General features: G+C 39.4%; 4 protein-coding genes across 5 annotated transcripts; 3 read left to right on the top strand and 1 right to left on the bottom strand.

Moving 5' to 3' along the window:
- Positions 1 to 86: 86 nt before the first annotated feature.
- On the top strand, positions 87 to 9,461 carry RAB8A (RAB8A, member RAS oncogene family). The gene is made up of 8 exons (XM_013954506.2): positions 87 to 224; positions 823 to 883; positions 1,149 to 1,209; positions 1,623 to 1,700; positions 2,150 to 2,239; positions 3,678 to 3,743; positions 4,321 to 4,371; positions 5,305 to 9,461. Exons 1-8 carry the CDS (start codon positions 101 to 103, stop codon positions 5,395 to 5,397), a joined length of 624 nt encoding a protein of 207 aa, XP_013809960.1. The 5' UTR covers positions 87 to 100; the 3' UTR covers positions 5,398 to 9,461.
- A 1,151-nt stretch (positions 9,462 to 10,612) lies between these two features.
- CIB3 (calcium and integrin binding family member 3) lies at positions 10,613 to 15,208 on the bottom strand. Its single transcript, XM_013954508.1, has 6 exons — positions 15,158 to 15,208; positions 14,828 to 14,862; positions 12,905 to 13,016; positions 12,380 to 12,527; positions 11,253 to 11,448; positions 10,613 to 10,740 (listed from the first exon to the last, which is right to left on the bottom strand). The coding sequence occupies exons 1-6, from the start codon at positions 15,206 to 15,208 to the stop codon at positions 10,719 to 10,721; spliced, it is 564 nt and encodes a 187-aa protein (XP_013809962.1). The 3' UTR covers positions 10,613 to 10,718.
- Positions 15,209 to 16,416: 1,208 nt separating this feature from the next.
- Positions 16,417 to 17,682, top strand: FAM32A (family with sequence similarity 32 member A). The gene is made up of 4 exons (XM_067312731.1): positions 16,417 to 16,530; positions 16,607 to 16,745; positions 16,871 to 16,924; positions 17,113 to 17,682. The coding sequence occupies exons 1-4, from the start codon at positions 16,454 to 16,456 to the stop codon at positions 17,179 to 17,181; spliced, it is 339 nt and encodes a 112-aa protein (XP_067168832.1). The 5' UTR covers positions 16,417 to 16,453; the 3' UTR covers positions 17,182 to 17,682.
- A 462-nt stretch (positions 17,683 to 18,144) lies between these two features.
- Positions 18,145 to 27,008, top strand: AP1M1 (adaptor related protein complex 1 subunit mu 1). 2 transcript variants are annotated; one of them, XM_067312762.1, is made up of 12 exons: positions 18,145 to 18,233; positions 18,951 to 19,107; positions 19,485 to 19,552; positions 20,048 to 20,178; positions 20,421 to 20,568; positions 20,981 to 21,107; positions 21,492 to 21,634; positions 22,432 to 22,503; positions 22,794 to 22,952; positions 23,639 to 23,764; positions 24,243 to 24,318; positions 24,910 to 25,026. In XM_067312762.1, the coding sequence occupies exons 1-12, from the start codon at positions 18,192 to 18,194 to the stop codon at positions 24,930 to 24,932; spliced, it is 1,272 nt and encodes a 423-aa protein (XP_067168863.1). In that variant the 5' UTR covers positions 18,145 to 18,191; the 3' UTR covers positions 24,933 to 25,026. The 2 variants fall into 2 exon arrangements, with proteins under 2 accessions (XP_067168863.1, XP_067168862.1); XM_067312761.1 differs by lacking the exon at positions 24,243 to 24,318 and having other exon boundaries at positions 24,910 to 27,008.
- The last annotated feature ends 241 nt before the right edge of the window (positions 27,009 to 27,249 follow it).

Genomic DNA, 27,249 nt, shown 5'->3' with positions numbered 1-27,249 from the left:
GGGGTCAGCCAATGGGCGCGCGGCGGGCGGTGATGGCCGGCGGGCTCGGCCTGTGAGGCGGCGCGGGGGGCGGGCGCTGCCGGGGGGCGGCGCCGGGAACATGGCGAAGACGTACGACTATCTCTTCAAGCTGCTGCTCATCGGCGACTCGGGCGTGGGCAAGACCTGCGCGCTCTTCCGCTTCTCCGAGGATGCCTTCAACGCCACCTTCATCTCCACCATCGGTGCGGGCGGGCGGCCGCCGGCCGGGACGGGAGCGGGGAGGGGGGCCGGGCCCGTTTCGGGGCTGAGGCTGAGGCTGGGGCGGTGGGAGCGGGTCCTGGTCCGGGTCCGGGTCCTGGTCCGGGTCCGGGTCCTGGGTCCTGGTTCGGGTCCTGGTTCGGGTCCGGCGGCCTCCCCGCTCGGAGGCTGGGCCGGGGCGGCGGAGGGAAGGGCGCTTTCGCTGCCCTCTCGGGTGACTTTAGTGGCTCAGTGCTGAGCGTCCTGCCCGGTGGTTAATATAAAGCCCGGTTCTGCCGGCCTTATCTTAGCTGTGGTTATGATTGTTCCTAATTGCTTGTTTACTCGCTCTGTCCTTGCGGAGACATGGGCAGAGACTTTCCTTATGCTTGCTGGGGTTCAATCACTATTCTTTGCTTTGCAGATGCCGTTGTTTAGCGTGAGCTACTTTAAAAACTCGCTTTCTGCTCCGTTAGCTGCGTGGAAGGGCCCTGCTAGGGCTCCCGCGTGAGAAACGCGCAGACCTCACCAGGGGAATCAGAGGGGAAAGTTAGCTTGGTCTCCAGCAGAAACTAAAAGTAACTCAGTTATTTCTCTTTTCAGGTATTGACTTTAAAATTAGAACTATAGAGCTCGATGGCAAGAGAATTAAACTGCAGATATGGTAAGACTTTTCTTCTAAAGTTACATGAATTAATTTCTGACAGCCTGGGGACAGTATGGTGTGGAGTAGTGATGTTGTCATTAATTTTTTATTCTAGTTGTGCTCTTCAATAGTTTACAGTATCGTAGAAACCACAATTGTAGTTTTAGTGCTTCTAAAGACTGATTAAAAATATTAAATTAAAATTCCTGCTGGCTTTGCCAATTTAATTAAGCGCGATAGCGTAGACGGGTTGCATGAGCCTCTGTGTTCTGCTCCGTTTCAGGGATACGGCCGGGCAGGAGCGATTCCGAACCATCACGACGGCGTACTACCGGGGAGCAATGGTAGGAGTGGTGCAGCTTATACTGAGCATTAAACAAACACGAGTTTTCAAAACCAAACCAGCTGCGCTTCAATGGGGAACGTAAATAACTGTCTGTGTCGGAGTGTAAACTCTACGTGGCTAAACACTTACAGCTCGCGCTCCTGCTCCGAAGCGCTGATGATATTGAAGCTGTACTAAGACAATGTGGGGACCTACAAAGTCAGATTTCTGTTGTGACTCACTGTATAAATATACATCTAATAAGCCTTATCTAATAAGACACAAATTGTGATTAAATGTTATGTGTAAGTTGGAACTAATTTTTTTTTTAAATAGTCTTTATTAAGTTTCTCTGTCATGGAAAAGTCTTTAACTTTTGCTTAAACCGATGCTGGCTGAGATAAGATATCTATTTCTTTTTTTAATCTTTAGGGCATTATGCTAGTCTATGACATCACCAACGAAAAATCTTTTGAAAATATTCGGAACTGGGTCAGGAATATTGAAGAGGTAATTTCTGTTTACTTACTGAATATTAAAAATGCTATCCCCATTCCAGAAGCAGTTAAAAGTTAAATGCTTCAGCACTGTTATGCTTCTTTCTAATTCATGTACTGTATGGTAAATTGTGGGAAATATATTGGAAGAAAATTGGTAATAGTAATTCATTGTGCTCACACATGAGAGCAAGTTGTATGGACTGTAGCCTTGCTAGTGATCGGGAGAACTAAGATGTTTTCCTGCTGCCGCAAGCAACCTAAAGAGTTGTCTTTATGCAAGACATACTTCCGACACTCACAGCTCAGGGTAAGCTGCTGGGATGGGGTGTTTGGGGGAAAACTCATGAATCTATGGAAAATGTTTCACATCGGTATCGTTTTCAATACTTCATCTTTCTGATAGTATTTGTCTACAAGAAAGCAAGTTGAAGTACTTTCTTCTGTCTGTTTCTGTGTCAGCATGCCTCTCCAGATGTTGAAAAAATGATTCTCGGAAATAAATGTGATGCAAATGACAAAAGACAAGTCTCGAGAGAGCAAGGGGAGAAGGTAAGTGCAGGTGGCTCGTGTGTCTGACTTGCTGCTTTAGCGGCAGGAGTCTACGTTATGGCTGCCTTAGGAGGACTAAAGCACTCGTCTTGAAGTCCCAGCCAACAAGATTGATCCACTGCTTCTGAAAGCTCGCTGAAGTACCGTGGATTTAATCTTTATCTCTATTATCTTGGTCCAAGCAGTGAAATCTTCTGCATGAATGTTAAAATAGTTTTTATTCATTTTGATGTATGTATGCCCCAGCTGGAAAAAACTGTAGGCTCAAAGTCTGTTGTTCTGCTGGTAGAAAACCCATTCTTCTGGTGGGGAAAATGGTTCAGGGTTAGTGGTTATTGATTTCTATGCCTAAGAAAATGATGTGCACTGCCTGTGAAGTGTTACTGGGCTCTGTGATCTGTTATGAATGCCACAGTCATAACTGAAGCTTACAGAAAAAGTAGAGGTCATAAATTGACAAGCATGTTGCTCTAACCATAAGCATTCAGTGTTGCGCTCTTTATCTTTAAAAAAAATCTTCATTTCGAAAGTTGGAAATCTAAAAACCTCTGGAGTGTTCTATAAAACTGCCATTTGCTGATGTTTGGGACCATTTAGAGATGGTTAACTTGGGTATAGAATAATATACTCTTAACATTATAAACAGCTGTATTACATTGTTTAGTAAAAGAGGCTAAAGTCAGACTTTAACTTCCAAAGCAGTAATCATCATTTTCTATAACGCGCTTGAGAACTGATACATTGAATCTGCTACCACCACTCCCAAAAACCACACTGCTTTAATTTATTTCAACTTAGACTTTTCAAAATACAAACACTGTATTCATTATTGTCTATATATTGCCCCCTTACTTCAAGGCATTTCTAAGCGGAGCTATTTAACACTTCCCAAGCTGTAGTTGCAATATGTTTCCCCACACTGATGAAAAGACAAGTCTGTGTTAAGAATTCTAGTTTGTTGACTGTCTGGCCAGGATTTGTTAGATGCAAAGCAACAAACTGAATTTATTCTTAACAAAAGGAAGAAAAAGTGTGCAAAAGGTTAGCATTTGGGAATGTCCCTTTTTGGTGAAAGCCAGTGAGGCAAAGTAGATAGGATTGTCTTTTCTGGCTTCAATTGTTAATTAGTCAAGGTAAAGAAGGTACTTCTGTGCACTGCAGATATTACAAGTCTCACAAGATACCTATGCAAAAAAGTAAAATTTAAGGAACAAAGGAGCAGATTAAAATGGATGCAGAATGTAAAACAGAAGAACAAAAATCAGTGAGAATAGATGCTGAGAGGAATGAGATTCAGTTCCTGATTTTGCAAATTGTTCTGCTTGAGTAAATCCTGAATTCCTGTGAATCACTCTAGGAGGGGTAGATCCTGCACAATTGGTTATATTTATAGCTGTTCCCGCAATTATGCAACTAACACGAACCTGCTTTTGTTCAGCTTGCTGCAAGTTTTGGAATTAAATTTATGGAGACGAGCGCAAAAGCAAATATAAACATAGAGAATGTAAGTATGCGACCTTTCCCTTCTATTTCTTGTCGTAGTACATTTGTGCAAAGAAGCACTAAGAACACTCACCCAGGCTGACTGGATCCAAAAGTCAATTGTTAGATATTTCAGATGGGTTATTAAATATGTATCTTTGCACCCTGTGAATGCATTGTCTAACCAATATTATTCTAAATGATTTAAACTGAGCTTGGCACTTAAAGCGTAATGCAAGGGCATCACAGCAAACTGCATTAGAATAGCCTGCTGAAAAGACTGGTTTATGTCTTTGCATGTATTTGATAATGCCATTTACAGAGGGCATCATTTTGCTGCTATATAAAACTTGGGTGTGTCCACATCGTGGTCACTGTGTCCTGTTACAGTTTTCAGTCTCAAAAAGACGGTAATGGATTTAGAAAAGATGCAGAGAAAGACAGGGGAAGGAGCATTAAAACCTAGGGGGGGAATGAGAATCTGACATTCTTCAGGAGTTTGGTACGGGTAGAAGCACGGGAAGGCAGCTTTTACTAAACAAAAATGTCAGAATACGTTTTCTTAGCCTTGTAACTTTTCACTGTTGTACTTATTATAGGCATTTTTCACTCTTGCAAGAGATATCAAAGCAAAAATGGACAAGAAATTGGTGAGTAACTTTTACTTAGCCCAAGTTGTATTTAAATAGGAAAAAAACCAACAACAACAACCAGAAGCCCACTACCGAGTACTGTATCATGATGAATCAAAAATATTTTGTGGTCTCTTTCATGGGGGATGTACTGAAGATTATAGAAATTTATTTTTAGTCTTCTCAAACTAGTCTGATCTTGGGATATAACAGTTGTCTCTGCATTCAGAAATCAGCTGCAACAGTTGAGGTTCACTAAATAAAATTATCTTTTATTTGTTTTATTGAAAGCCAAGTGAGTGGTAGAGCAGAGCAGTTTAATGATATTTCTTGCTCTTGCAGTCTGAAAAACTGAATCATTTAAATTAGAAATATGGAAGGCCCACTTCGTACTTCACTGTAGCCTTCACACTCTTAGTTTAAATCTAGAGAACTAATCAGGTTTTTTGATAATCAGAAAATCATTTCTTGGGATGCGTTCATAAAAGTCATCTTTCGTACAACAAACGAACATATATCAATTTCAGTCTGTGAAATGAAGCTAACAAAAAATTGTTTCTGCTTTTACCAACTATTCTGCCTTAATGTGACTAGATGTGTGATGATATAGCTGTAATATTTTGGTCTTGTTGATGTTTCTGAAGTATTTCAGTAAAAGCCAAACATGTCTTGTATTTTTTAATTTTGGCTGTCTTTGAGTTTATAGAAGTAAGAAGAATAAGCACAGTCCATGTTAGACCCAAAAGTAGCAGATGCAATTCTTTGACCTCTGGTAGTGGCTGATGTAAGGCTCGCTTAAATGAATGAAGATTCCTGCTTATTTTAGTAATAGTTTTTGTATAATCACAGGCTTGATTGAACAAGATGGATAAAGAATAGATGCTAGATCTTGCAGTGATGCTAAGAGCTGTTAAGTATAAATAAGTAACTTAAAATTCTTTGAATCTTCAGGAAGGCAATAGCCCACAAGGCAGCAACCAGGGAGTCAAAATCACACCAGACCAGCAAAAGAAAAGCAGCTTTTTCCGATGTGTTCTTCTGTGAGGGACACAGCCTTAATCTGAGCATCTGCTCAACTGAGCTGGACTGTGCCTGTTCTGAGTGAGATTTCCTCTGTCTGTGGACTTAACATTTTCAACATACCTTGTCACTCTGTGACCATCTGAATAAGAAATCGTTTATTTTAGTAATTGTCTGACTCTTCAATTTTGGAGATGAAACAAGTTTATTTTTGTCAGGTCGCCACTGGGCCTATGTATTGTCTAGCAGAGGGAATACAGATCAAGTGTGACCTGTAATAGCGCCTTTGCTGACAGGCTTCAATCTTTTGTTCGTATCTGTAATGTATCCAAATTAGAAAAAAATTAAGTTATGATCAAAATAAGAAACTGAAATGCCAATATTAATAAAGTACTGGTATGTGTACATGATACATGTGCATATCCATGTCTACAGATGCATATAGAACAATCGCATCAAAACATCAAGTAAATGCACTTACACAAGCAGTACAGGCCTATACCTTTTCAGAAGGTAGCAGGAAGCTTTCTACATCTCCACCTTTTTGCTATTGCAGAGAGAATCCTTTATCTGCCTGTTACTTATTCAGTTGTATTATTCTAGACAATCCACAGGTACAATTGGAGTTAAAAAAAAAAAAAAAAAAATCCTCCTCAAAGGAATCTCTATTTTTTTAAAAAACCAAAGCGTGCTGTAAATATAACAGATCCGTATAATCAGGAATTACTTTCTTCATGTTAGAGATGACCATACTTAATTAAATAATCCACGCATTTAGACATGTTTAACAAGAGATATCTACAATCTAGTCCTGTGCAGGTGATCTGTAGTCTGTTTTTAGAAAAACAGACAATGGTTCGGATATGGACATTTCCTCAAAATTCATAACACTAGTGGACAGCTATTCCTTCTCCAGTTGAGAACGACTCCAGATCTGTCATGATGTAGTGGCTAGTTAAAACTTGTGAGAAGAAAATGTATTGCACTGCTTCCAGTTGTGTGTTCTCATGCACACTTGCTCACATATGCAAATAAATGTTGCACATATGAACACTTTCTGAAAACAAACTTTTTTAAACTGAGATTTGCCTTGCTGCCATGCATTGATCATTTCAGATTTAAAGCAGCAACAAACCTCTTAGTGTGCATCACTGCAAATGTTCTTTAGTCCTCAATGAAAATATTCTGTGTATTTATTCTTCTAAACACAGTCTATTACATTCCAATGTTTAAAATGTAACAGCCTAGTAAAGCTCCTAGGTAGCTAGTTGCTCTCAGTTCAGAGGCTGTAAGCCTGACTCTAATTAGAGATTGATAAAAGGAGCCAGTAAGAGCAATCTACTTAGAAGTCTGCTGTCAAGTAATTGGAATAATGGGAAATATTCAATCCAAATGAACATATCAGCTGTGTCCTGCAACTCACTGGAATTGTTAACATGCTTTGTTTACATTGACAACTGCACTTAAGGGTAAAATTAAAGCTCATTTTAAAGCTAATGAATTTACTCACCAGTTTTGTTTTCTTCAAGTATGTGGTGTTATTTCTGGCCTCATAGTAGCACTCATAAGTGCTACTGCAGTTAAAGTTCTATCAGATTCATAATTAATCTTTATAAATCCCCAGCATGCAATTGGGCTCAACAGGAATAATCTGTTTTTTCTAAAATCAAATACAAAAAGGAAATTTCACCATGTAACTTACTGGTTTATAAAAATGCATTTCATATGCCACCAACGTTTTTTTAATAGCTAGGAGATTACAGTGAGCTCTGTTCATGTTTAAAATCATATATAAAACTTTCCAAAACCTCATGATGGTGGGGTTTTGGTTTTTGTTTTGGTTTTTTTTTCTTGGTGAACATGAACCACAGTGAATTACACATAGATATATTTTTAAGATAAAACAATCATGTTAAGCTACTGAGGAGCCTTCTAGTCAGAATGTGCTTAAAAGTGTAGTTAACAGAGCTATAAATTGGACAAGCAATACTACTTTGAGATAAGGATGCTTTTTGAAGGACTCTGCATATGCTTCAAGCAATTGTTGGGGTAGAATTGGGGAGATAATTAGGGCATGGACTGAATGTAGTTTTCCTACACAAAATGGATATGTTTGATTTGTTTCTGGCTTAGCAGTAAATGTGAATTGACTCACATCCATCTTTCTTTTACCTTAATGTAGCCAGATGTTGCAGTCAGTCTAATTCTTCCAAAGTGACTGGAAAATAAGTGGTTAGTCTTAAGTTGATATCACAGGCTGCCCACCGTGATACTGGCTGTTGTTTATTGACAGCATCTAAATCAATAACTTGTCTAGAGAGGAGAGAGAAAGACTATATTAATTCACAAGTGGGAAAAACTTGAAGGATGGAATTATGTTTTTTCACTCCCCATTTTCTAAATTTTAAGTTACTCTTTTGCATTAAAGGTTAACTCTTTGTCTGTGAATACCTTTTGCTTAAAGTTATGCTGGTTGTTGCACATGTTTGTATGCCTAATTTATAGCATGATTTCCTTTTACAAAATGAACTGAATGAACAACTACATTATTGCCCAATCTCAGGAAGTTTCATGCAGTTACTGTGACTTACTGTCATCACTGTACTTCTAGGCTCTACAGATTCTACATAGAAATTAAATCAATGTAAGCAATACGAAAACTAAAATGCAAACATAAGACAGGAATGCTTGGCTTTGTGTCTCTAAATACTGACATCAAATCTTGGATAAGTACAATATGTAGTTGATGTTTCTATCACATAATTAAATTATGCTGGTTTTTCAAGTATGACTGCTATGAAAACAATGACCAAAAGAGGTACTGTGTGACTGAAAAACAGTAATGTATTTACATGTAAGCATTTTTTAACTAAGGAGGGAAACATCTGCAATAGAATACAAAACCTGTAAAACTGAGTAATTTAAATAGATCTGAAAAGTTAGCAGTGTGCTTGCTACGCATTCTCGGTGTCTAAATACCACTAAAATACTAGGTAATCAGTTAACAACTGATGCTTGGTTTGTAGAGGAACAAACCTATTTTTGAGCATGTTCTCAAATTCCCTTATTTGAATTAGCATCACAGAATTCTGTGGTTGACCTTATTTTTGAGGCTGCTTGCAATGTTCCAGATAGTCTTCAAACTTCTTGGAGCAGACCTGTCAGTACCTTACCCGTCAATGAAAGGTGGAACTGCCGTTTTAACACTTTGCCATTTTAACACTTCCGTTGTCTAGTTCCTGTGCTGATAGGCACATCTAATGTTTCATGACATCAGAGCCTTACGCCAGCATGACTTTCAGCCTCAGATTTATAAATCCTATGGATTGTTTTAAGTCTCCTTACTGCTGCTGAAAATTATTTGATCTCTCCTTTCATGTGGGATGCTAATCATCTTGCTGACAATTGTTAGGGGTTTTATTGTTGTGGTGGTGGTGGCGGCTGTGTTTTTGGCTGATGCTCATGCTCAAAAGCTACCGTGATTTCTTGTCCTCTCGGATGTGAAATGGCTGGGTTGTGTGATAGAGAGGAAATGGACAAATGGCTGCTTAGACAATAGTTTCCATTTCTGCTGGAAGTCCATAGGGGACGGAAAAGAATGATGACTAACTTATGTCTTCATTTATATATGTAATAAAAATCTGTTCAATTGAACGTTGATGGTAATGTGCAGTCTGATTGTTTCAGGCTGCCTTGTTCTTTGCCCCCTTTTTTTCACTCATCATTGGAGATTTTGTTCCCATAGTTAATACAGTAGTTTAGCAGGCTAGTCTCTCTAGCCTTTCTGCAGGAGTCGTCCACTCTAAGTTGAGCGTAAGTTGGGAGTTATCACGATTTTGTTTCGAAGGGAAATTAATGCATCCCAGGATTTTAAAAAGCAACTGTAAACTGTGTTTTTAGAATCATCACTTTTTGGCTGCCACCCTTTCCACATTACAGCTGCTTTCTTAAACACTTCTCATTGGTTTTCATGTTTGTATTAAAAGCAAAACTGTTGTTTATTACAGTATGTATGTTTTTACTCTGTTGTACAGGACCCTGAGCACTGCATAAATAAACTTCTTATGAAAAGAGAATTTTAAAAGAAACTTAGTTTGTCAGTCCTGTTCATCATTCATGCATATAGATTCTTGTGCTGAAAATAAAATATTCCTACAAATAGAAAGAGAGGGACAGGAACCTGGGGTAGCTTCTTCTTTTGTCCTTAAAAGTGTGTTGACTTTTCCAGCTAGCTAGGAAGAAGAAAAATCTTCTGAAGAATAAAGTTTAATTTTCTTTCTGTTATAAGAAAAAAAAATAGCAATTAGGCTAGTTGGCTAGTTTAACTGAATAAATTTCTTGAGTTCTTCCAGTGTTATTAGGTCTTTCTCTGCAAGTACCCACTCTTTTTTTTTTTTTTGGGGGGGGGGGGAGGAACGGCAAACTCTCTATACAATATTGTTTACTGGATTCTTTTGGGACCATCACCCAATTTATGTATCAGATAGCTGAGATATAGCTGTGAATTTTTTCATGTAAGTGATTTTCCTGTTACCTTATAGCAGCTTTTGTACATGCTTGACATTGAAAAGGGAATCACTTGACTGGCTCAAATAGATACCAGTCTTCCCTACATCCTTCCCAGAACCTGTAATACATTTCTGCGACACACCAGGAGCATACTTCTGCAAATTGATTCACTGGACATTTGTCGAGCCTGTTAAAGCAGATCAGAGGAGCTGGTTACACAATTTCTATTAACTCTAAGAGTTTTAAAGCTATTTTCAAGGTAGGTGGGAGTCTCAGGAATTCAAAACCTGAGCTGAGCATGTTCTCAGTGCACATTTTTTAGGAAAACCAAGTTCTGTAGATAGCAATGTGTTTTTCCTAAACTGCAGCTAGAATCTTCTCTTAGGGAAAAAATAGTAGGACAGTAGGGAATGGTATATGATTCCTGGATGTAGTTTTAGTCTATAGCAAGGGTAGGTTTGGGGCTTTTTTTTTTTTTGGGGGGGGGGGGGTTTAACTAATAAAGTGTTTTCTTACAAACTGGTACCTGGTAATACCTGAGCTTTAAAACATATTTACCATATCACTGTCAAGGTCAGATGTGTTCTAGCTGGAGGGGAGAGGAATAGACAGTTTTATGGAAACATACACATTTTGTTAAATTACAGGGAAATCCTGATGAAGAGTATGATGAATTGTTCCTTTAAAGCAGTAAACAGGAGACAAAGTTTTCTGACTGGTTCACCTAAAATTGTCCTCTTTGGTGCTTTCATTTTCTTCTCTCATGGACAGTAACCTCAGGTGAAACAAGTGTGTTGCAGGCCCAAGAAGCACTTCATCTCTATGTTTCACTAGTTTCAGATTCGAATGTGAAATGTACTATTAAAAAAAAAAAAAAATAGTAATGATCACTTATGTATCACTGTATTTGAAGGGATTCACTAAAATTAATCATAGGACAATATTATAAGTTGAAGAGTTTGTTTTGCAAACGACTTGCAAAGAATAGATACATTCAATAAATGCCAGATTTGGAATGCTTCATTGTGTAAGACATACTTCAGAAGCCACATTCAGACATTAGACATCAAGTAGCTAATCTCATGTAGTTATCAATGCATGCCAAGTGGCAATATTAGCTTTTTTTTTTAATTACTAGGACTCTTAATCATGTAAAAAGTAGTTATGAGGTTCAAAAAACAAGTCAAATAGAAGCCCACGCACTTTTTCAAGTATCTTTTTTTCCCCAATCTTTGCGGTGGACACCCTTACTGGAAACTGCCAGGGAAAAGTGGTGATCTGCAAGAGCTGCAGAGACATTAAACACATGCTTTGGAGACTTCTGATAGAAACTAGCAGGAGCAGTTTCATGATATAAAATGAGAAATTACCTGAGGAAATCAGGAGCTCGTATTATCATATGCTGAAAGTCTTCCAGAGAAAGTTTGCCATCGTTGTCCAGATCCGCTTCATCAATGACCTTGTCACATGCAAGGCTAACTTCTTCTGGGGTAAGCTCATTTCGGGTTAATTTGTTAACTGTTTTCTCCAGATCTGATTTGCATATGTAATCATCATTGTTAAAATCTGACAAAGGAAGCAAAATGAATTCAAAGTGACAAAAGTCAGTATTTTACACAGTTGATTGCCAAGGCACAATGGGAAGTGTTTGGTTAGGAGGCATTTATATAAGTAGGACTTTCAAATCAGAAATGAAGAGTCTTGCAGTTATCTGTATTTGTTTGTATAAACATTCAAAAATAAATTAACAAGCTGTGAGCCCTGGGTTTTTATCTTACATAAGGGTAACAATTGTAAATAGCTTAATGGCTAAACATAGTCTAGCCATAATGAAATCATGCTAGCAAATCAGTACTACTAAACAAAATGCAAGGAGCAGCATGAAGTTAAAGGAAGAGTATAGGCTGTTCAGTTTGGGGAGGAGTTCACTTTTTTAATATCTTTGCTGTATCGTTTACAGCTTAAATCCCAGGGATTTTTTTTTTTCTGTGTATGTCATTAATATGTTGTTTGGCTTTGGCTGATCACTAAGGAAGTAACTGAAAATGATATTGTCAAGAAAGACCAAATTAATCTTTAAAATTGCCCTTGGGGAAAACTGCTAAAAGTGTTTCTTTTTCTAAAGAAACCTACAGATTTATGGGCAGCTAAATCCCTTGTGCTGCACTTTTCCAAGCAGTCTCTAACACGGAAGAAATATTTCTTAAATGTTTATCAGGTCTTGAAAACTGCAAATAACTTCAGGTTGTAAATTCTCTAGTAAATCCTAGGCGCTAACCAGTATAACTTCCAATCCCAATTAAATAAGGGTAGAGACAAAAGAATACAAAGGACCAGAAGTTTCTAGGACAACGGGCATTCAAAGGCAACAAATAGAAAGACTGTATTAAGAATGTACCTATCTAGAGACCATTATGGTGGCAAAATGGTATTTTGAATTCCTACATGCAGCTGCAGGATTTCCCCGAACTTCACATTTTATGCCTGTCTCACTCACCATAAATTTTAAAAGCATAATACGCTTTCAAGTCTCTGGGAGCCATTTCACTCAGCACTGAAAACATGTCCAAAAAATCATCCAAAGTCATATTGCCTTCTCCGTCCTCTGAGAAAACCTCTGCTATCCGCTGGCGGAATGGATTGTCCTGGGAAACAGAACACAGGAGCAAGGGAAGGTCACCTTTACTAGTATTTATTTCTGTGCAGATAAGACACAATTGGAGCAAGATTATTCTTGCTGTAACCCCTTTTTGGCGGTCAAATACTCCCTTTGCTGCTATTATTTTCTCGTCTAATGTTGTCTCAGAGGTAGACACAGCTGCAGCCTTCTTTAACCTTTGTACAATTTCAGTGATTTTTTCCAGAGGAAATCACTAGAAACTTCCAGAAAGTCTTTGACTTTAGTTGCCAAAATTTATTTGTATTTCAGTCTCCCAGCAATTAGTACGGGATGAATTATTAAAAAAAGGTATATTAAACTGAAATGTGTCACTCGATTCTATTTGTGTTCCTTGCACTGTACCTTCAGCTCTGGCATGCTGCCAATGAGTTCATAGGGAAGTGTCACATCTGGTTTATCTGTGTAGTCGAGTGGAACTAGCTGTGGGGCTAGATCTCGGTATCTGTAAAACAGTCTGCAATAGAAAGAAAGGCTCGTTTAGGGAACAAGTTACTTAGAGCTTTAAAAACAATGTGTTTGCCTTTTTCATATCATTCTTCATACTTCACATCCCTTATCAGATGGATGATATCAGTCACTAAATATCATTTAATATGCTCTGTAGTTGATGGTGGAAGAAAGAGTATTAAAAGGAACAAAATAGTGCAACTGGTTAAAAAAGAAAGAGGAAAAAAGAAAAAAATCCTTCACATTTACAGAACAATTTGGTGAAAATGCTTATACAGGTCAGGCAACCAAGCCATCAGTTACAGAGTATCTGAAAACAAGGGGGGGTTGGTTTGGGTTCCCCCCCTCCCCGCAAAGTTTCAGATTTACTTCAACAGTGCAGACAATGGTATAGAGGCATATAGTGTACTTATGATATATGTATTTATAATAACAAGGCACAAGACCTTCAGCCTGAAGGTCCATCTAATCAGTTTTCAAATACATAAAAAGTTGTTGTAAGGCAAGAGGGATCTGGTTTCCAAGTCAACAGTGAATGTGACTAGAAATAACTGGCTTACGCTGCAGCACGAAAGATTTGGTTTAAATGTCAGGAAAAAAATTCTGGATGCCTAAAGCCAGAGAGATTATTGAGCTCTTGAATCTGGGACCAACTCTAGGATGTTTTTATCTACCCCAAGTATTTTTCTGTTTTTCCATAGAACCATGTTCAGGAGACAGAAAATATACACATAATCATTTGAACATATTTATTACTTTTTCATGCTATTTGCTTCAGTTCTTGTGCTAGTCTAGGGATACTGTTCACAGCTGTTGTCAACAAAACAATAGCACAGAATGTTAAAAGGGATCCTTATCAATAATAAATGTCTTATGATACAGTTATGTTCTGGCCTCTATTTACTACATGGAAAGGCAGACAGCTTTATGTTTCACTCATTACAGAATCATAGGTATTTTATCCTGTACTGAATTCATGTACAGATTCCAAGCTTCTAACCAGGAATGTGTTCAATATAAAATTGTCACTTGTGCTCTGCCTTTCAGAGAAATTAGCAAATAATGTGTGATGACCTCTTGAGAGATGCAGAAATTGAGCTTTTATCTTTCTGTCAATTTGCCCAATGGTTAGCAAAGGAAACGCAACCTTGCTATTATGCATGTTACTATCTGTGAAAGTACCATTTACAACAAGAGGAGAACAAGTTCAAGCTTTCAGTGAAGACTCTCAATCCCACATCAACAGAGTATGGAACCCGTCTTTATCGCCTCCTTTGGACAGAGATTAAATGGATTGGTTCATGAGGCCCATGAAGGCTTTGGGGAAAAATGCACCTTACAGTATCAAAGCAGAATGGTTTGCCGGTACTAATTATTTACATAAAAAACATGAAAAATATGAATAAAAGTTGATATAGACATTACTGATTTTATAAAATAGGCAAAGTATTCCAAACAATAACAGTATACTTTGAAGCATTTGTTATAAAACAAAGTGAGGGGAACATGAATGTCACTGTCAAAGTCAAAGTGTATACTAAAACATAACTTGTTACATTTATTTCAGACAGAGAGACTGGTACCTTAATACAAAACTTAGAGATCTGGCTCAGTTCATGATAGATGATGTAGTTTCTGTATATAAAAAAGCAATGGCAATGCTCAGCTTGTCCAAAGGTGGAATTGTTCTGTCCTCTATCACATTAATTTTGCGTAAATTCATTTTAAAATTATTTTTAAAAAAAATCACTCCATATGTAGCCTGTCTTTATAGCAATCCCTGTAGTTTATACACAAAAAAACACACACGAGACTCACCTCAGTATTTCTTTCCTTGTAAAGAACGTGCAGTCCTGTGAAATAAGAAAAGACACAACATGTAATGGCAGTTTTAAACACATTGGCCCAAATTTTTCCAGTACAGTGACTTAAAACACTTATAATGCAAGGCCAAGCATTAATGTTCTTTTTTTTGCATATAATTATGATTATTTCATAATCCTTCTGTAAGAATTAAACTATGTTACTCAAACCTTTGATGTAACTTAATACCTATACTTAACAATTTTTAAAAAGATTGTTTTTAAAACATTTGCCCTTATTCAATGGTCTGTCTAAACAGCCATTTAGTTTGGCACAGTTTTATACCTGATATGCATCCAGTTGCTCTGGAGTGAAAATGGTTTGCTTGTTGCCCATTTCTGGCTCTGAGTGCTGATTCTTGTCCCATCATTCTTTCCTCAAAGTTACCTTTATAGGAGGTCTGGATATTCAGGTATTAAAAGCTGCAACAATGAGGTTCAGGTAGCAGAGGATCAGGTAACCAGCTTCCCTATTGCATGGGCTACAAAGAATCATAATAGGAGCATTTCATCAAATCTTTAGTCTGGCTACGCAAGGCTCTTATCCAGCATCACTCACCTGTCTCCTCTGTGCACAACAGAGACTCATATTACAGTATTTAGCCAAACAACTAATAGCTTCTTGTTTGTGTCTTTGAAGCAGTAGGTAAACTTCATGGATTGGATTTTTTTCATTCTTTCAAATATTTTAAATTACCTAAAAACTGTTTGGAATGTCTTTCTTCTTTAAGAATTAACATTAAACACTAGAAATAAGTAATAATGAGAGTAACCCCCTTGCCCCTTCTTTCTGAATTCTCTGTGTAATATATATTGTACACTGCCCACCAACGGCACATGGTAGTTTGTACTGGAGATAGTATCTATAAAGCCCAATTACTCTATCCTGCATTTAGTAATATACATTATTACTAGTTAATGATTCTTAGTGTGACATGCATATATACATAAATGGTTTTTACACTAAAATACATGTGAATATATGATTTGTCTATAAAAACTGAAATGTGATGTTAAAGGTTACATGAAATACGGTATATAAAAACTGAAATGTGATGTTGAAGGTTACATGAAATGCAGAACTTAAGGGTCGAGGGAAGAACTGACTGCATTTCTACAGCACGCAGCAGGCTGCATGGTTGTCCGGGGGCAAGACGTAAAGCCTTCAGTCTTGGTCATTCGTCCATTAAACCGGCAGCTTTAGCAACGAACGAAGCCCTGACGCCTGCTTTGGAAGATGCATCTGTGGGGTGGAGACCACAGAAAGGCAAATCTCCTCCCCTCGGGGGAGAAACGCCGGCCTCACTCACCCTCCCGCCTTAAAACAAGTAAAAATTCTTCAGAATCGGTCCGTTCGGCGTGGAAGAAAGGGGGAGCGGGAGTGTTAACTGGGCGCCTCGCCGGGGCCCCCGCGCCGCGCGCTCACGGCGTCTCTTAACGGTTTTTCCCCTCACGGAAAGGGGGGCGACGCCGCTCGCGCCCGGCCCGCCCGCGCCGCCGTTGCCGCGGCAACGCGGCTGCGCGCGGCGGCGGCGGCCGCCAGGGGGCGCCGCAGTGCGGGCGCGGCGGCGGCGCGCGGCCCATGGCGGACTACGAGGCGGTGCAGCGCGGGCCGCTGCGGCTGAAGGGCAGCGGCGCCGCCCTGGGCGCCGGCAAGCGGTGAGGGGCGGCGGGAGAGCGGCGTGGTGGCGGGGGGGGGACCCGGGGCTCGGCGCTGACCGCCCTCTGCCCGCAGGAAGAAGAAGAAGGCGAAGGAGAAGGGGCAGATGCTGGAGCAGATCGTGAGCAGCAAGAAGCAGGAGGAGGAGAAGAAGCGCGGCCTGGACAAGCGCACCCCGGCGCAGGTGGCCTACGAGAAGATGCAGGAGAAGCGGGTAGGGCCGCCCCGCCCGGGGGCCAGACCCGGCCCGGCGGCTCGGGCGGGGGCTTGACAGCACCGGGCGAGCCCGAGGGGGCCGCGAGTGCGGCAGGTAACGGCCTCTCTTGTGTCCTCCCTCAGCAAATGGAGAGGATCCTGAAGAAGGCCTCCAAGACCCATAAACAGAGAGTGGAGGTAAGCACTAAAATCACCTCATTCACTCCGCTGGCCTGCATTTATCGACACAGAGGGTGTTGTCAGCTCGGAGGAGCTGCTTTGCCTCCGTGAAACCCGAAAGCCGGGAGGCCGCGGGGCCCTGGCGCCGTTCGACGTTAGTTAAATCGTCAAACGTTTCACGTTTTCTCTCTCTTTCTCTCCCCTAGGACTTTAACAGACACTTGGATACTCTGACTGAGCATTACGACATTCCTAAAGTCAGCTGGACTAAGTGAATGGGCTATTTTCTTACAAGGCTTTGGATCAAGAGTTGTGTTTGTATTGAACAGGGGTTGCTATGTAAATCTGTGTATTCCCAGTATTGAATGTTTAATATATCTTCTTGAACATTTATGACCTTGCACTGTCTTATTTCACTGTTTGGTCTTTTACCCAAAGTATTCAACAAAACCTCTTCTTGGCTAGTGAAAGCTCTGATTTATATAGGTGCAGTGGTCTGTTTTCTTAGAGCTCAAAGCAGGGTTAAGGCCAAAAACAATCAGAGAGAGCCAGCTGGAGAACTTTCCTGCATGAGTTTCGTACTAACTGTTCTCCTTTCTGGAACTGAAGAATCTCAGACAGTCTCTTATTTAGTGTAGCTTCACTTGTAAATCATAGGAACAGTATCATTTGTTTGTATCTAGAGTTCTTTCAGAGTGTGGGGTGGGTTCTGCTGTTTTCTAAAATCCTCTTGTAATTCTGATGTAACTTCTCATTAAAATGCTTCTTTCATCCTTTTTTTTTTGGTGCTCAGTTACCTGTAAAAATAGGTAAGAGCAGCGCACAGATAAAACACTTGTTTGCGTGTGGAGTTTTTCCTGTGTTTTCTATCTTCGTGTACAATTCCTACTCTCTTTTGAGAGATGATGGCCAAAAGTCTAACCTCCCTCTTAAAAATGAGTTTTGTGTGCTGTGGGTAGGTTGTGCCCAGCCACTCCTGCCCCAGGATGCCCAAACCCCCTTTCCGTGGGCCACGAACCCTCATCCCGGCGCTGTTCCTGCCCAGCCCGCCCCGGGGCCGTTTCTGAGCCGCGGACCCGTTTCCAGGGAGGTCGGAAATCCCCCCGGAGGGGCCTATTTAAAGGGGCGGTGTGCTGTGTCCTTCCGCCGCCGCGTCCGGGCGCTGCGCTCGTATCCCTCCTCCCGGCGGCCGGGCCTCGTTTCGCCGCTTCCTGCCGGAAGTGCCGGCGCGGGAGGCGGAAGTCGGTCAGTCCGTGGACGGGGCGGCCCGGGCGGCGGCGGCGCGATGTCGGCCAGCGCCGTCTACGTGCTGGACCTGAAGGGGAAGGTGAGGCCCGGGGCCGGCTGCCCTCGAAGGGGGGAGGGAGGGTCTGCGGGGCCGAAGCGGAGGGGCCTCCCCCGGCCCGGGCTGCTGAGGGGCGCGGGCACGTCGGGCCTGTGGGGCTGCCCGGGCCTGTGAGGGGCCCCGGGCCTCTGGGACCGCCCCGGCCTCGTCTCGCCTGCTGCTGGGGCCTGTGGGAGCCGCCGGTCCCTCCACGGATCCCTCAGCCCCGGTTTCACCCGCTGGACGGCGGCACGGGGGAGCCGCGCTGCGAAGGGGGAGTCGTGGCTTGGCTCTGTCCTCGCTCCTCAGAGGTGCGGGGGAAGGTTTGCTGATATCCGACCTGCCGGCTGGGCTCCTGGGCATCCCGTCCGGGGTAATTACGCTCTGCTAGAACTGGAGGTAGTTTCTCTCGTCTGAGTTAGGTGTTTTCTCATCTTAGAAGCTGTTACCAGGGTGTGTGCAGCTATAGGTGAACAATAACTCTAGAAAATATTAATGCATGACTTTGCAATGAAAGATTAGCGCTTGCACTCTAGTCAACAAGTATTTTGGAATCGTATCTTGCATGCATAGTATGCAGAGTGGCTAGAGTCAAACTTACTGACGTTTTTCAAGTTACTTAAAGAGGCTTTCCAAGGATTTTGTGTGTTGCTTCTGCATGGTAATGTCACCTGTAGAAAAAAAAAAAAAAGATTAAAGATTTTGTTGCCCTTTCCATAGGTTCTCATCTGTCGAAATTACCGTGGAGATGTGGACATGTCAGAGGTGGAACATTTTATGCCAATCCTTATGGAAAAGGAAGAAGAGGGGACGCTTTCTCCTATCCTAGCACATGGAGGAGTTCGTTTTATGTGGATTAAACATAACAACCTATATCGTATCCTTTGTATTGCAGATCACTTATGCATGTGATATGGCAATTGCTGATATGTTATTTTCACTGTTTGTGTCTAAATGCAAAACTAGAGATGGGTGAAGTGGCAGAAGGAAGGCTTTATTAAATAAAGTGATTTTATGCTTTAGATATTGTAGCATGTGCCAGCAGCATAGTGCATAGAAAAGTATTTATATTCATTTTACTCTAAGAAGCTAAGTCCTGAATCTTCATATCTCACTTGACCAGAGATACTGTTAACTAAATCTTAATGTTTTGGCCAACCATAATTGTTGTACCATAGTTTTGAAAACGCACTTGCCAAAAAAATTTTTTGGAATAGTAACTTTGAATGCGTGTTCCTGAACATCCTTTATCAGTTGTTGCAACTTCTAAGAAAAATGCTTGTGTATCACTGGTGTTTTCATTTCTGTACAAAGTAGTTCAGGTGAGTATGAAATTTAAAAAGTAACTTCTGTCTTTTTTCCATTAAATCTAAATGTGATCTAAGTAAAAGTGCATAGAACTTTCACTTTTTTAAAGAGCGCTGTGGTAATAGCACTTTTAGTTTATATTTGGTTATATTATAGAAACGTTTTCCTAACCACTAATAATGGAGTTGATATTTTGTAACTGAGTAGGCAAAGGATGTGACACAATGCTGTGAGCAGTTGCATAAGACCTGAGAACACAGAGGAGGATTGGGAACTTGGGGCATGCATAGGGTCATATAATGTAGGTTTTATATTTGGTTCTTCTGTACTTGGCATGAAATAATACTTTGACTGGAATAAGTATTTTTCATAATAGTCAGAGTTATGTCTAAGATGCTGTAATTCCCTTTTAAATGAGGTGGGTTTTAGCAAGAATGCTATGTGAAAATACTGCTGTTCCTCAATTAATATCCTCCTCCCTCCCCTCCCTTCTCTGATTGTTGTTTCAGGTTTTTTCTGAATATTTCAAGGAGCTGGAAGAAGAGAGCATTCGGGATAATTTTGTTATTATTTATGAGTTGTTAGATGAGCTTATGGATTTTGGTTATCCACAAACCACTGATAGTAAAATTTTACAAGAGTAAGTAACAGTCTGCCTCACTTTCAGTGACAAATTCCTTAGGAAGATTTCAGTATTCTACAATATGCAAACCAATCTTTTGGCTTGATCTATTCGCCAAAAAAAAACAAACGCTTCCTAAGATGTAGGCTTGTAGTATCAAATTTTTTATGTGTTGCTCATGTGAATCGGACGTTAAAGATGCTTCAAAAGCTGCAAAGTGTAATTTTCATATTTTCTTTTCCCATTATGTGGTTGTAAAGGTACATCACTCAGGAAGGTCACAAACTTGAAACTGGAGCTCCACGTCCACCTGCCACTGTTACTAATGCTGTCTCGTGGAGATCAGAAGGGATAAAATACAGGAAAAATGAAGTGTTCCTGGATGTTATAGAGTCTGTTAACCTTTTGGTGAGTATCTTTGATTTGAACTTTTAATGAGCATTGTAGTAGTAAGTGTTGTAAAGAGCTTATAGTAACCTGCAAGGGTACAAAAAAGAGTCAGACTAACTGTGGCTAGGTGTACTGTGATGCATAAAACAACCTATGTGTCTTAAGATTTAGTATCCATAAAGGCATCCAGTAGATGAATAGTACTTTACTTGGATGTACTTTGTTTCTGACAAGTCTGAGGCTAACTTCTGATGTGTTCTTTCCTCCTTCTCCTTCCATCTGTCCCCATCACCTCCCTGATCATACTCCATTGGCATGACTTCTCAGGAGGAAGAAATCCAAAAAAAATTGGGATGGGCGGGGGAGTGTTGTTTGATCTCCTGACATATCACATCAGAGCATTCTTGCCTTTCTTTTCCTTGCTCCTCAGGTCAGTGCCAATGGAAATGTATTACGGAGTGAGATTGTTGGATCCATTAAAATGAGAGTCTTTCTCTCAGGAATGCCAGAGCTTCGCCTTGGTTTAAATGACAAAGTTCTCTTTGATAATACAGGCCGTGAGTATTTCATTGATACCTCTGTAATCATGAAGAATGTTGTCTGGATTCTTAGACTTTGAGATGCTTGAGGTTCAGGTAAAAGGATTTGTTCATAGAAGATAGAACTACTCCCTTTACCAGTGTAGAAAACCACATTAGGTCTTTTGTGTGGCAGTACCAACCAAAAATAGAATACTACAGTAAGCATCAGTGGGCTTCCTCATCTCTTTTCGTCGAGGCTTCTGTAGTCCTAAAAAGCTACAGCAAACTAAATAAAATATTGGCTAAAGCAGGGGGGGATTGTCAGCAGACGAGTAACTTTGCTGTGTAACCGGCTGTGATGAGACTTTAGACATAATTTTTGTAGCACCTAGAAACTTTGGCATATGTGTTTTCTGATAGGTGGCAAAAGTAAATCAGTAGAACTGGAAGATGTAAAGTTTCACCAATGTGTTCGTCTCTCTCGCTTTGAAAATGACAGAACGATTTCTTTCATTCCACCTGATGGAGAGTTTGAACTCATGTCATATCGTCTTAATACCCACGTAAGTCTGGATGTTTGGATCTAGATTACAATCTTTTTTAAATGAGAATATTTTAGAGTGTAGGTAATATTGTTAATGGCTTTTCTCTTCATTTTTTTTCTCAAATTATGGGCAGTACAGTAGTTATCAAGTCAACTGTTCATAGCAAAGCTTTGTGCACACTCTTTTTAGAGGAAGTAAGAATGGGTTTAGAAATAACTTGGCAGTAAGTCTCTAAAATACCATTCCTGTGATTTTTTTAAGCTAATTGCACAATGAATTGACAGTGCTGCAATTCACTGTGCCTGACAGCAGCAGTATTTTAGGCCATTTAATATATTAGTGTATGTTAGCCATAGTGATAAGGGTAGCTTTCACCTTAGAAAAGGAAAAATTCAATATGTAGAACGTCCATAATATGCAACAATGACAGGAGACAGCAAATAAAAAGTCATTAAGTTCTCTCCTCAGTGGCCTATTAATTCTTAAAAATAGTACTTTAAATTAGAGTTGTTCTTAGGACATGTCATAGTTCAGTCCTTTGTGACTTGAAATATTGAATGTTTTGGAATGAAAATGTTTGTTATTAGGGATTATTCTGAGATATACTTTTTAGGCCTATAATTTTTGTAATATTTCCTTGTGTGTATATACCAACTTTTCTATGTTTATACAAATGAGGAAAGTTTTGAATTTCAAACACTACAGATTTTGTTTTCTGTGGGTTTCATGTGCTGAGTATAGCTTTATGGGGAAACAACACTTTCCTGACCATGTCAAAGTAAAACCTACAGCTGTTGAGTGTTTTTCACCACCAGGTAAAACCACTGATCTGGATTGAGTCTGTGATTGAAAAACATTCCCACAGCCGCATCGAGTACATGATCAAGGTCAGAAGTTCTAAAATAATTATGCCTAATTTTAGTCTTTCCTCTCATTTGTTTTTGAAGCTTGACCGGTGGTACATACTAAATATTTGTATAAAACTGCATTTCTGTGGGATTTGCATCTCTTGCAAATTTCATTTGTAAGGTATGATCTCTGCATGATAATCCTGGTTTTCAATAAATAGATCACTGATTGGCGTGGAGGGGAATTGTTTGTCTTCACAGATCTCTGAATCATTTGCATAATGGAAAAATGAAGTGGAAATATTTAGAGGCCTACTTTTCTTCTTTAGGCAAAAAGTCAGTTTAAGCGTAGATCAACTGCCAACAATGTGGAGATTCACATTCCAGTCCCAAATGATGCGGACTCGCCAAAGTTTAAAACCACAGTTGGAAGTGTCAAATGGGTTCCAGAGAACAGTGAAATTGTCTGGTCCATTAAATCCTTTCCAGTAAGTGTTATTTTTACAGTCTTATCACCTAATAGTGTGATAATTATTTAATGTTAATATTTTATGAATGTTTAAACTCTGCCTAAAGCAAATTCTAATAATATCAGACAAGTAGTACTGGCCTTTTTCCCCTTTTCTCTCCGATGAAGAATTGGAACTTGCCCACAGATATGTTAGATCCTATTGTTTATAATAACTTTTTTTAGGTGGGATAATTTTGCAGAACTAGGTTGGACAGCAGAGTTTGAGGGATGTTGGTGGATGGTGTAATCCTTTGGCCTAGAATTAGCAGCAGCTGTTTTAGTTTGTCATATTGTGCTTTTCAGGCAGTACTGTGAGCGATAATCTCTTTCAAATGCTCGTGGGGTGGTAGTACAGTTATCTGTCACGATTTCACCAGAACTGTCAGCAATACCAAAAAAAAAAAAAAAAAAAACTAACTTGCTTTGTCCTCTTTGAGGGTGATACTGTTGAAGAAAACGAGTTATTTCCCCAGGCTGGTCTTAATTAGATCTGCAGTTTAGAAAATACCTTAATTTTATTTTTGAATAGAGTGCTCACTTTTAAACCTCAGAAAAGAGCTGAAATGATTAGTGGAGTTCAGCAATTATTGACTTATTGTCAGATGGTTTTTATTTAAATATATATATATATATATATATATATATATTTCTTTTTTTCGGTAGGGTGGAAAGGAGTATCTGATGAGAGCTCACTTTGGACTTCCAAGTGTTGAAGCTGAAGATAAAGAAGGAAAACCTCCCATTAGTGTCAAATTTGAGATTCCATATTTCACCACCTCAGGAATCCAGGTTGGTAGTTGAAAAATGGTAAATGAACATGCTAGACTCCTAAGACACAAATCGTTGCAGTTAAGCTTTGTAGCACTTTCTGCCTTGCTTATAAAGCTCCTGACTTACTTGCGTTTTTTGGTATACTTAATGTCCTGGCTGTCTCTTGTCTCCTGCAAATACTTCCTCCTGCCCCTCATGTGAAAGTGCCATGACTCCTTGATGTTTATGTTATGACTATGATGGTTCTGGATTTCTCTTGCTTTAGGAGGACTTTCTTTAGAGAGACTGATCAGAGAACTGGCTGGGTTATTTCAGACAGAAAGCATGCTGTTAATGCAAGTGTCCGGGCTTCATCCCTGTACTTGCATCTGAAAGTTTTGTGCCTCTTATTATTCCTGTTCACTGTTGTCCATAAAATACATTTTTGACAAGAAACATTTTTTGTTAAACACTGCTTGGCTGAAGTGAGAGTCATGTAGCATACTTTTCTTTCCAGGTCCGCTACTTAAAGATAATTGAGAAGAGCGGCTATCAGGCTCTCCCGTGGGTTCGTTACATTACCCAGAATGGAGGTAAATTGGAAAGCAGTAGACTGTAGACATTTCAATCTCACGTATCTTGTTTCTGCAGCATATACCTGCACATTGAAACACACAAAAACCATTTGCCAATATTCTTCAGTAATAGGCTTTACAGTATAGGTATGTTTTACATTAATGAATACTGCTTTCTCCAGTCACCTTGTGATCTTAATGGAAGACCTAATGGTAGCTCAGTAATGCTGTTCAAGTATTTTGTAATTAAGCTGGGATTCAATTACTCTTTTAGAATACAAATTAAAAAAAAATGCTCCCAAGTATCATTCTGCCAGCTTTAAAAAGACACTGTCACTACTAAAAGCTGCTAGATCTGCTAGCAAGCAAAAGAAAAGGGTTTTTTGTATGCATGTGGGGGGGGGTTTGTTTGTTTGTTTGGCTTCTGTCTTTTGGTTTTGTTTTGTTTTTTTACCTAACTCTTTCTGGTTCAGAAGCATAACCTTTTTTTCATGATCATTTTACACAAAAATCTTTGTTTAGGTTATTTCTGCTTTTATATATATATGTGTGTGTGTGTGTATATCCCAATATATATAATATATATATTTATTTATTTGTTGCTTTTAGACTACCAGCTTCGAACACAGTAAACGCCTTGCAAACACCACAGAAGACAAAATTTCAGGCCTAGAATTTGTTTGCAGAAGCCTCTGTGGTACTGAGAGCTGTGAATGTTGTTGCCAAGGTCTTGTTTCTACAAACATGGATTGTGCAGGAGAAAGATTGGAAATTTACTGTTTTCAATAATGTGTTTGAGCATTTGAACCATTAGTATCGATTGTGTGAATATTTATTTCATTCTTAGAACGTGCTGATCCTGCTGCTAAATGCTAATTACATTAGGAGTAGCAGTTATCTTGAGGAGACAGGAATACAGAATGAACCTTGAGAATGTCTTGTCAATGCCTTGTCAGTTGTACTCACAAAGTTTCTAGTATTCCTATTTTAGGGTCTTTAAAGACATTGGCAGCACTGTACTACAAATTAGGGAGACGATTGTGCAATTACATGACTGCTGAACACTTAGTTGTATTTAGCCCAAAGTATTTATTTTTTTTTTTTCAGGGCATCTGGGTGCCTTAGCTCATTCAAAGCTCTGTTAACTTAAAAAGATTTACTGAATATGAGTTAAAACTATTTGCGCTTTTTGCATAATTTTAGACCAATTCATCTGGAAGAACAGCTTCAAATGGTGGGTTTGTAAACCATTAAAATTATAGGTGTGTTAAAGACTAAGTTAACAGAAAATAAGAGGTCACAAAAGTAAATATCAATGGGAACATCTCTGTGGAAGCATGATGATTGCTGGTTCAAATTAGTCCAGGTGCAAACTGAAGAGTCCCAACGCATTATAAAACCCCTATGCCAATTAAGTAATATTTGCTTTTTCTTTCTTAGTAAAACAAAATTCAAAACTATAATGTGTCTTTTTTTACTGTGACTAAGTATTTAAAAGACCAAAACAATTGTGGAGGTGATGAAATTTGATAGGAAGATAGTGGGTTTTTTTGCCAAAAAGTAGTAATATGCTCCAACCTCTTCCTGACAATTGATTGTTATTTATGGAGAGGCTGATGGAAATACAGTTACCATTTCTCTTCCAGCTTGCCTTCATGTCCATTTTGGGCAAATTGTTCCCTTTTTTGCTGTACTTCTCTAGAATTGTTTATTTGCCCTGAAAGGAATGCTTGCTTTCTCAGTCTCCTCCATTTGTAAACAACTGTTATTATAAGCTTCCTGGCAAAATGCAAAACAATTCAGAACGTTATACTTAAAGTTTTTTTGTTGTTGTTTTTTAATGTGCTGTTTCATTTTTCTGAGAAGGTAAGATTGGCATGGGTGTATATAGTTGTTTTGATTTCAGAAAAAATTTAACAATTATCAGTATTTTCTTTAATTTTTTTTTAGAATGTTTGTGTTTGAATTTAGTACTCCTGACAGATGCTGAATTTGAACCATCGAAAGCTAAATATATGTCCAAGAACTTGATGGAATACATAGAGTGCAAGGTTCTTAACACCTTTTTGTTGAAGAGCCTTGACTCTGCCACAAGGTTGAAAAGATATTCTGGTCGTTGTCCCCATTAAATCCTTGTACAATGCATGTATCTATGTATACAGTATGTATTATTAGCAAAAAATCAACTGAATTCCCCTGAGATGCAGCTTCTATCATGTTATAGGAAGGTCCCTTTCAGAAAGGACTGACATCTGAAGGTGTCTAGGTAATAACAGGACAGTGGCTGGTTAGATGATCATTGGTGTGGAAATGTGTATTCTGGAGTAAGGTTACTGTATTTGTCACCCAACGGGCTTTATATTGAAACAAATTAAATCATCTTGTTCAAGATCTTGATTCCACTACGCATTTTCATTTGAAAAATTAAGCTTATGACTGGACTAAACATTTTATATTAAAATTGGAACTGGTTGACAAATTACTTAATCCATCTGATGATTCTGTTCTTCAAACTGTTCGTTTTAATTACTTGCCTGTAAAATGTGTCTCTCAATAGCTTCGTTTGTCTTCCTGTTGAAGGTTGTATCTTGTGGACCAGAACAGTATTTTTTTTATATTTTGTAGCAATTGGAATCTGTTTCAATGATGGGGCATCAGCCCTGCTTGTCCAGGAAGTAATAAAGGGCGAAAAGGCCTCTTTGAATCAATCGCACCTCCCTCCTTCTTTTGTCACTTTGGTCTGCAGCAAGATGTAGCCTCTAATCCTAGAGTACCTTCAGTTATTGTAGCATCGGGCCTGGATAAGTGGAACTTAACTTTATAAGAGCTGAAAGTATTGATATTCCTGATCTGGTCACCATATATTGAAAACAAATCTTTGCTATACTAGTAATTGTTCTCTGCAAGCTTTGCATGTTTACCATAAAACTAGTATTGATTAACACCCAA

This window comes from Apteryx mantelli, chromosome 30 (genome assembly GCF_036417845.1).
Source record: "Apteryx mantelli isolate bAptMan1 chromosome 30, bAptMan1.hap1, whole genome shotgun sequence".
NCBI lineage: Eukaryota > Metazoa > Chordata > Aves > Apterygiformes > Apterygidae > Apteryx > Apteryx mantelli.
This window is presented reverse-complemented; position numbering and strand designations above follow the sequence as displayed.

What these genes read in the sequence shown, in the direction of transcription:
- RAB8A (XM_013954506.2), top strand. Translation starts at nt 101, where the DNA reads ATGGCGAAGACGTACGACTATCTCTTCAAGCTGCTGCTCATCGGCGAC. An exon ending in GGGTCAGGAATATTGAAGAG is followed by an intron (nt 1,701 to 2,149) that starts GTAATTTCTGTT and finishes TTTCTGTGTCAG; the next exon opens with CATGCCTCTCCAGATGTTGA. An exon ending in CAAATATAAACATAGAGAAT is followed by an intron (nt 3,744 to 4,320) that starts GTAAGTATGCGA and finishes TACTTATTATAG; the next exon opens with GCATTTTTCACTCTTGCAAG.
- CIB3 (XM_013954508.1), bottom strand. Translation starts at nt 15,208, where the DNA reads ATGGGCAACAAGCAAACCATTTTCACTCCAGAGCAACTGGATGCATAT. An exon ending in GCAGCATGCCAGAGCTGAAG is followed by an intron (nt 12,528 to 12,904) that starts GTACAGTGCAAG and finishes TCTGTTTCCCAG; the next exon opens with GACAATCCATTCCGCCAGCG. An exon ending in CGAGCTCCTGATTTCCTCAG is followed by an intron (nt 10,741 to 11,252) that starts GTAATTTCTCAT and finishes TTTTTTTAATAG; the next exon opens with TACATTTCACATTCGAATCT.
- FAM32A (XM_067312731.1), top strand. Translation starts at nt 16,454, where the DNA reads ATGGCGGACTACGAGGCGGTGCAGCGCGGGCCGCTGCGGCTGAAGGGC. An exon ending in GCCCTGGGCGCCGGCAAGCG is followed by an intron (nt 16,531 to 16,606) that starts GTGAGGGGCGGC and finishes CTCTGCCCGCAG; the next exon opens with GAAGAAGAAGAAGGCGAAGG. An exon ending in CCCATAAACAGAGAGTGGAG is followed by an intron (nt 16,925 to 17,112) that starts GTAAGCACTAAA and finishes TCTCTCCCCTAG; the next exon opens with GACTTTAACAGACACTTGGA.
- AP1M1 (XM_067312761.1), top strand. Translation starts at nt 18,192, where the DNA reads ATGTCGGCCAGCGCCGTCTACGTGCTGGACCTGAAGGGGAAG. An exon ending in GCATCGAGTACATGATCAAG is followed by an intron (nt 22,504 to 22,793) that starts GTCAGAAGTTCT and finishes TTTCTTCTTTAG; the next exon opens with GCAAAAAGTCAGTTTAAGCG. An exon ending in TCACCACCTCAGGAATCCAG is followed by an intron (nt 23,765 to 24,909) that starts GTTGGTAGTTGA and finishes TGTTGCTTTTAG; the next exon opens with ACTACCAGCTTCGAACACAG.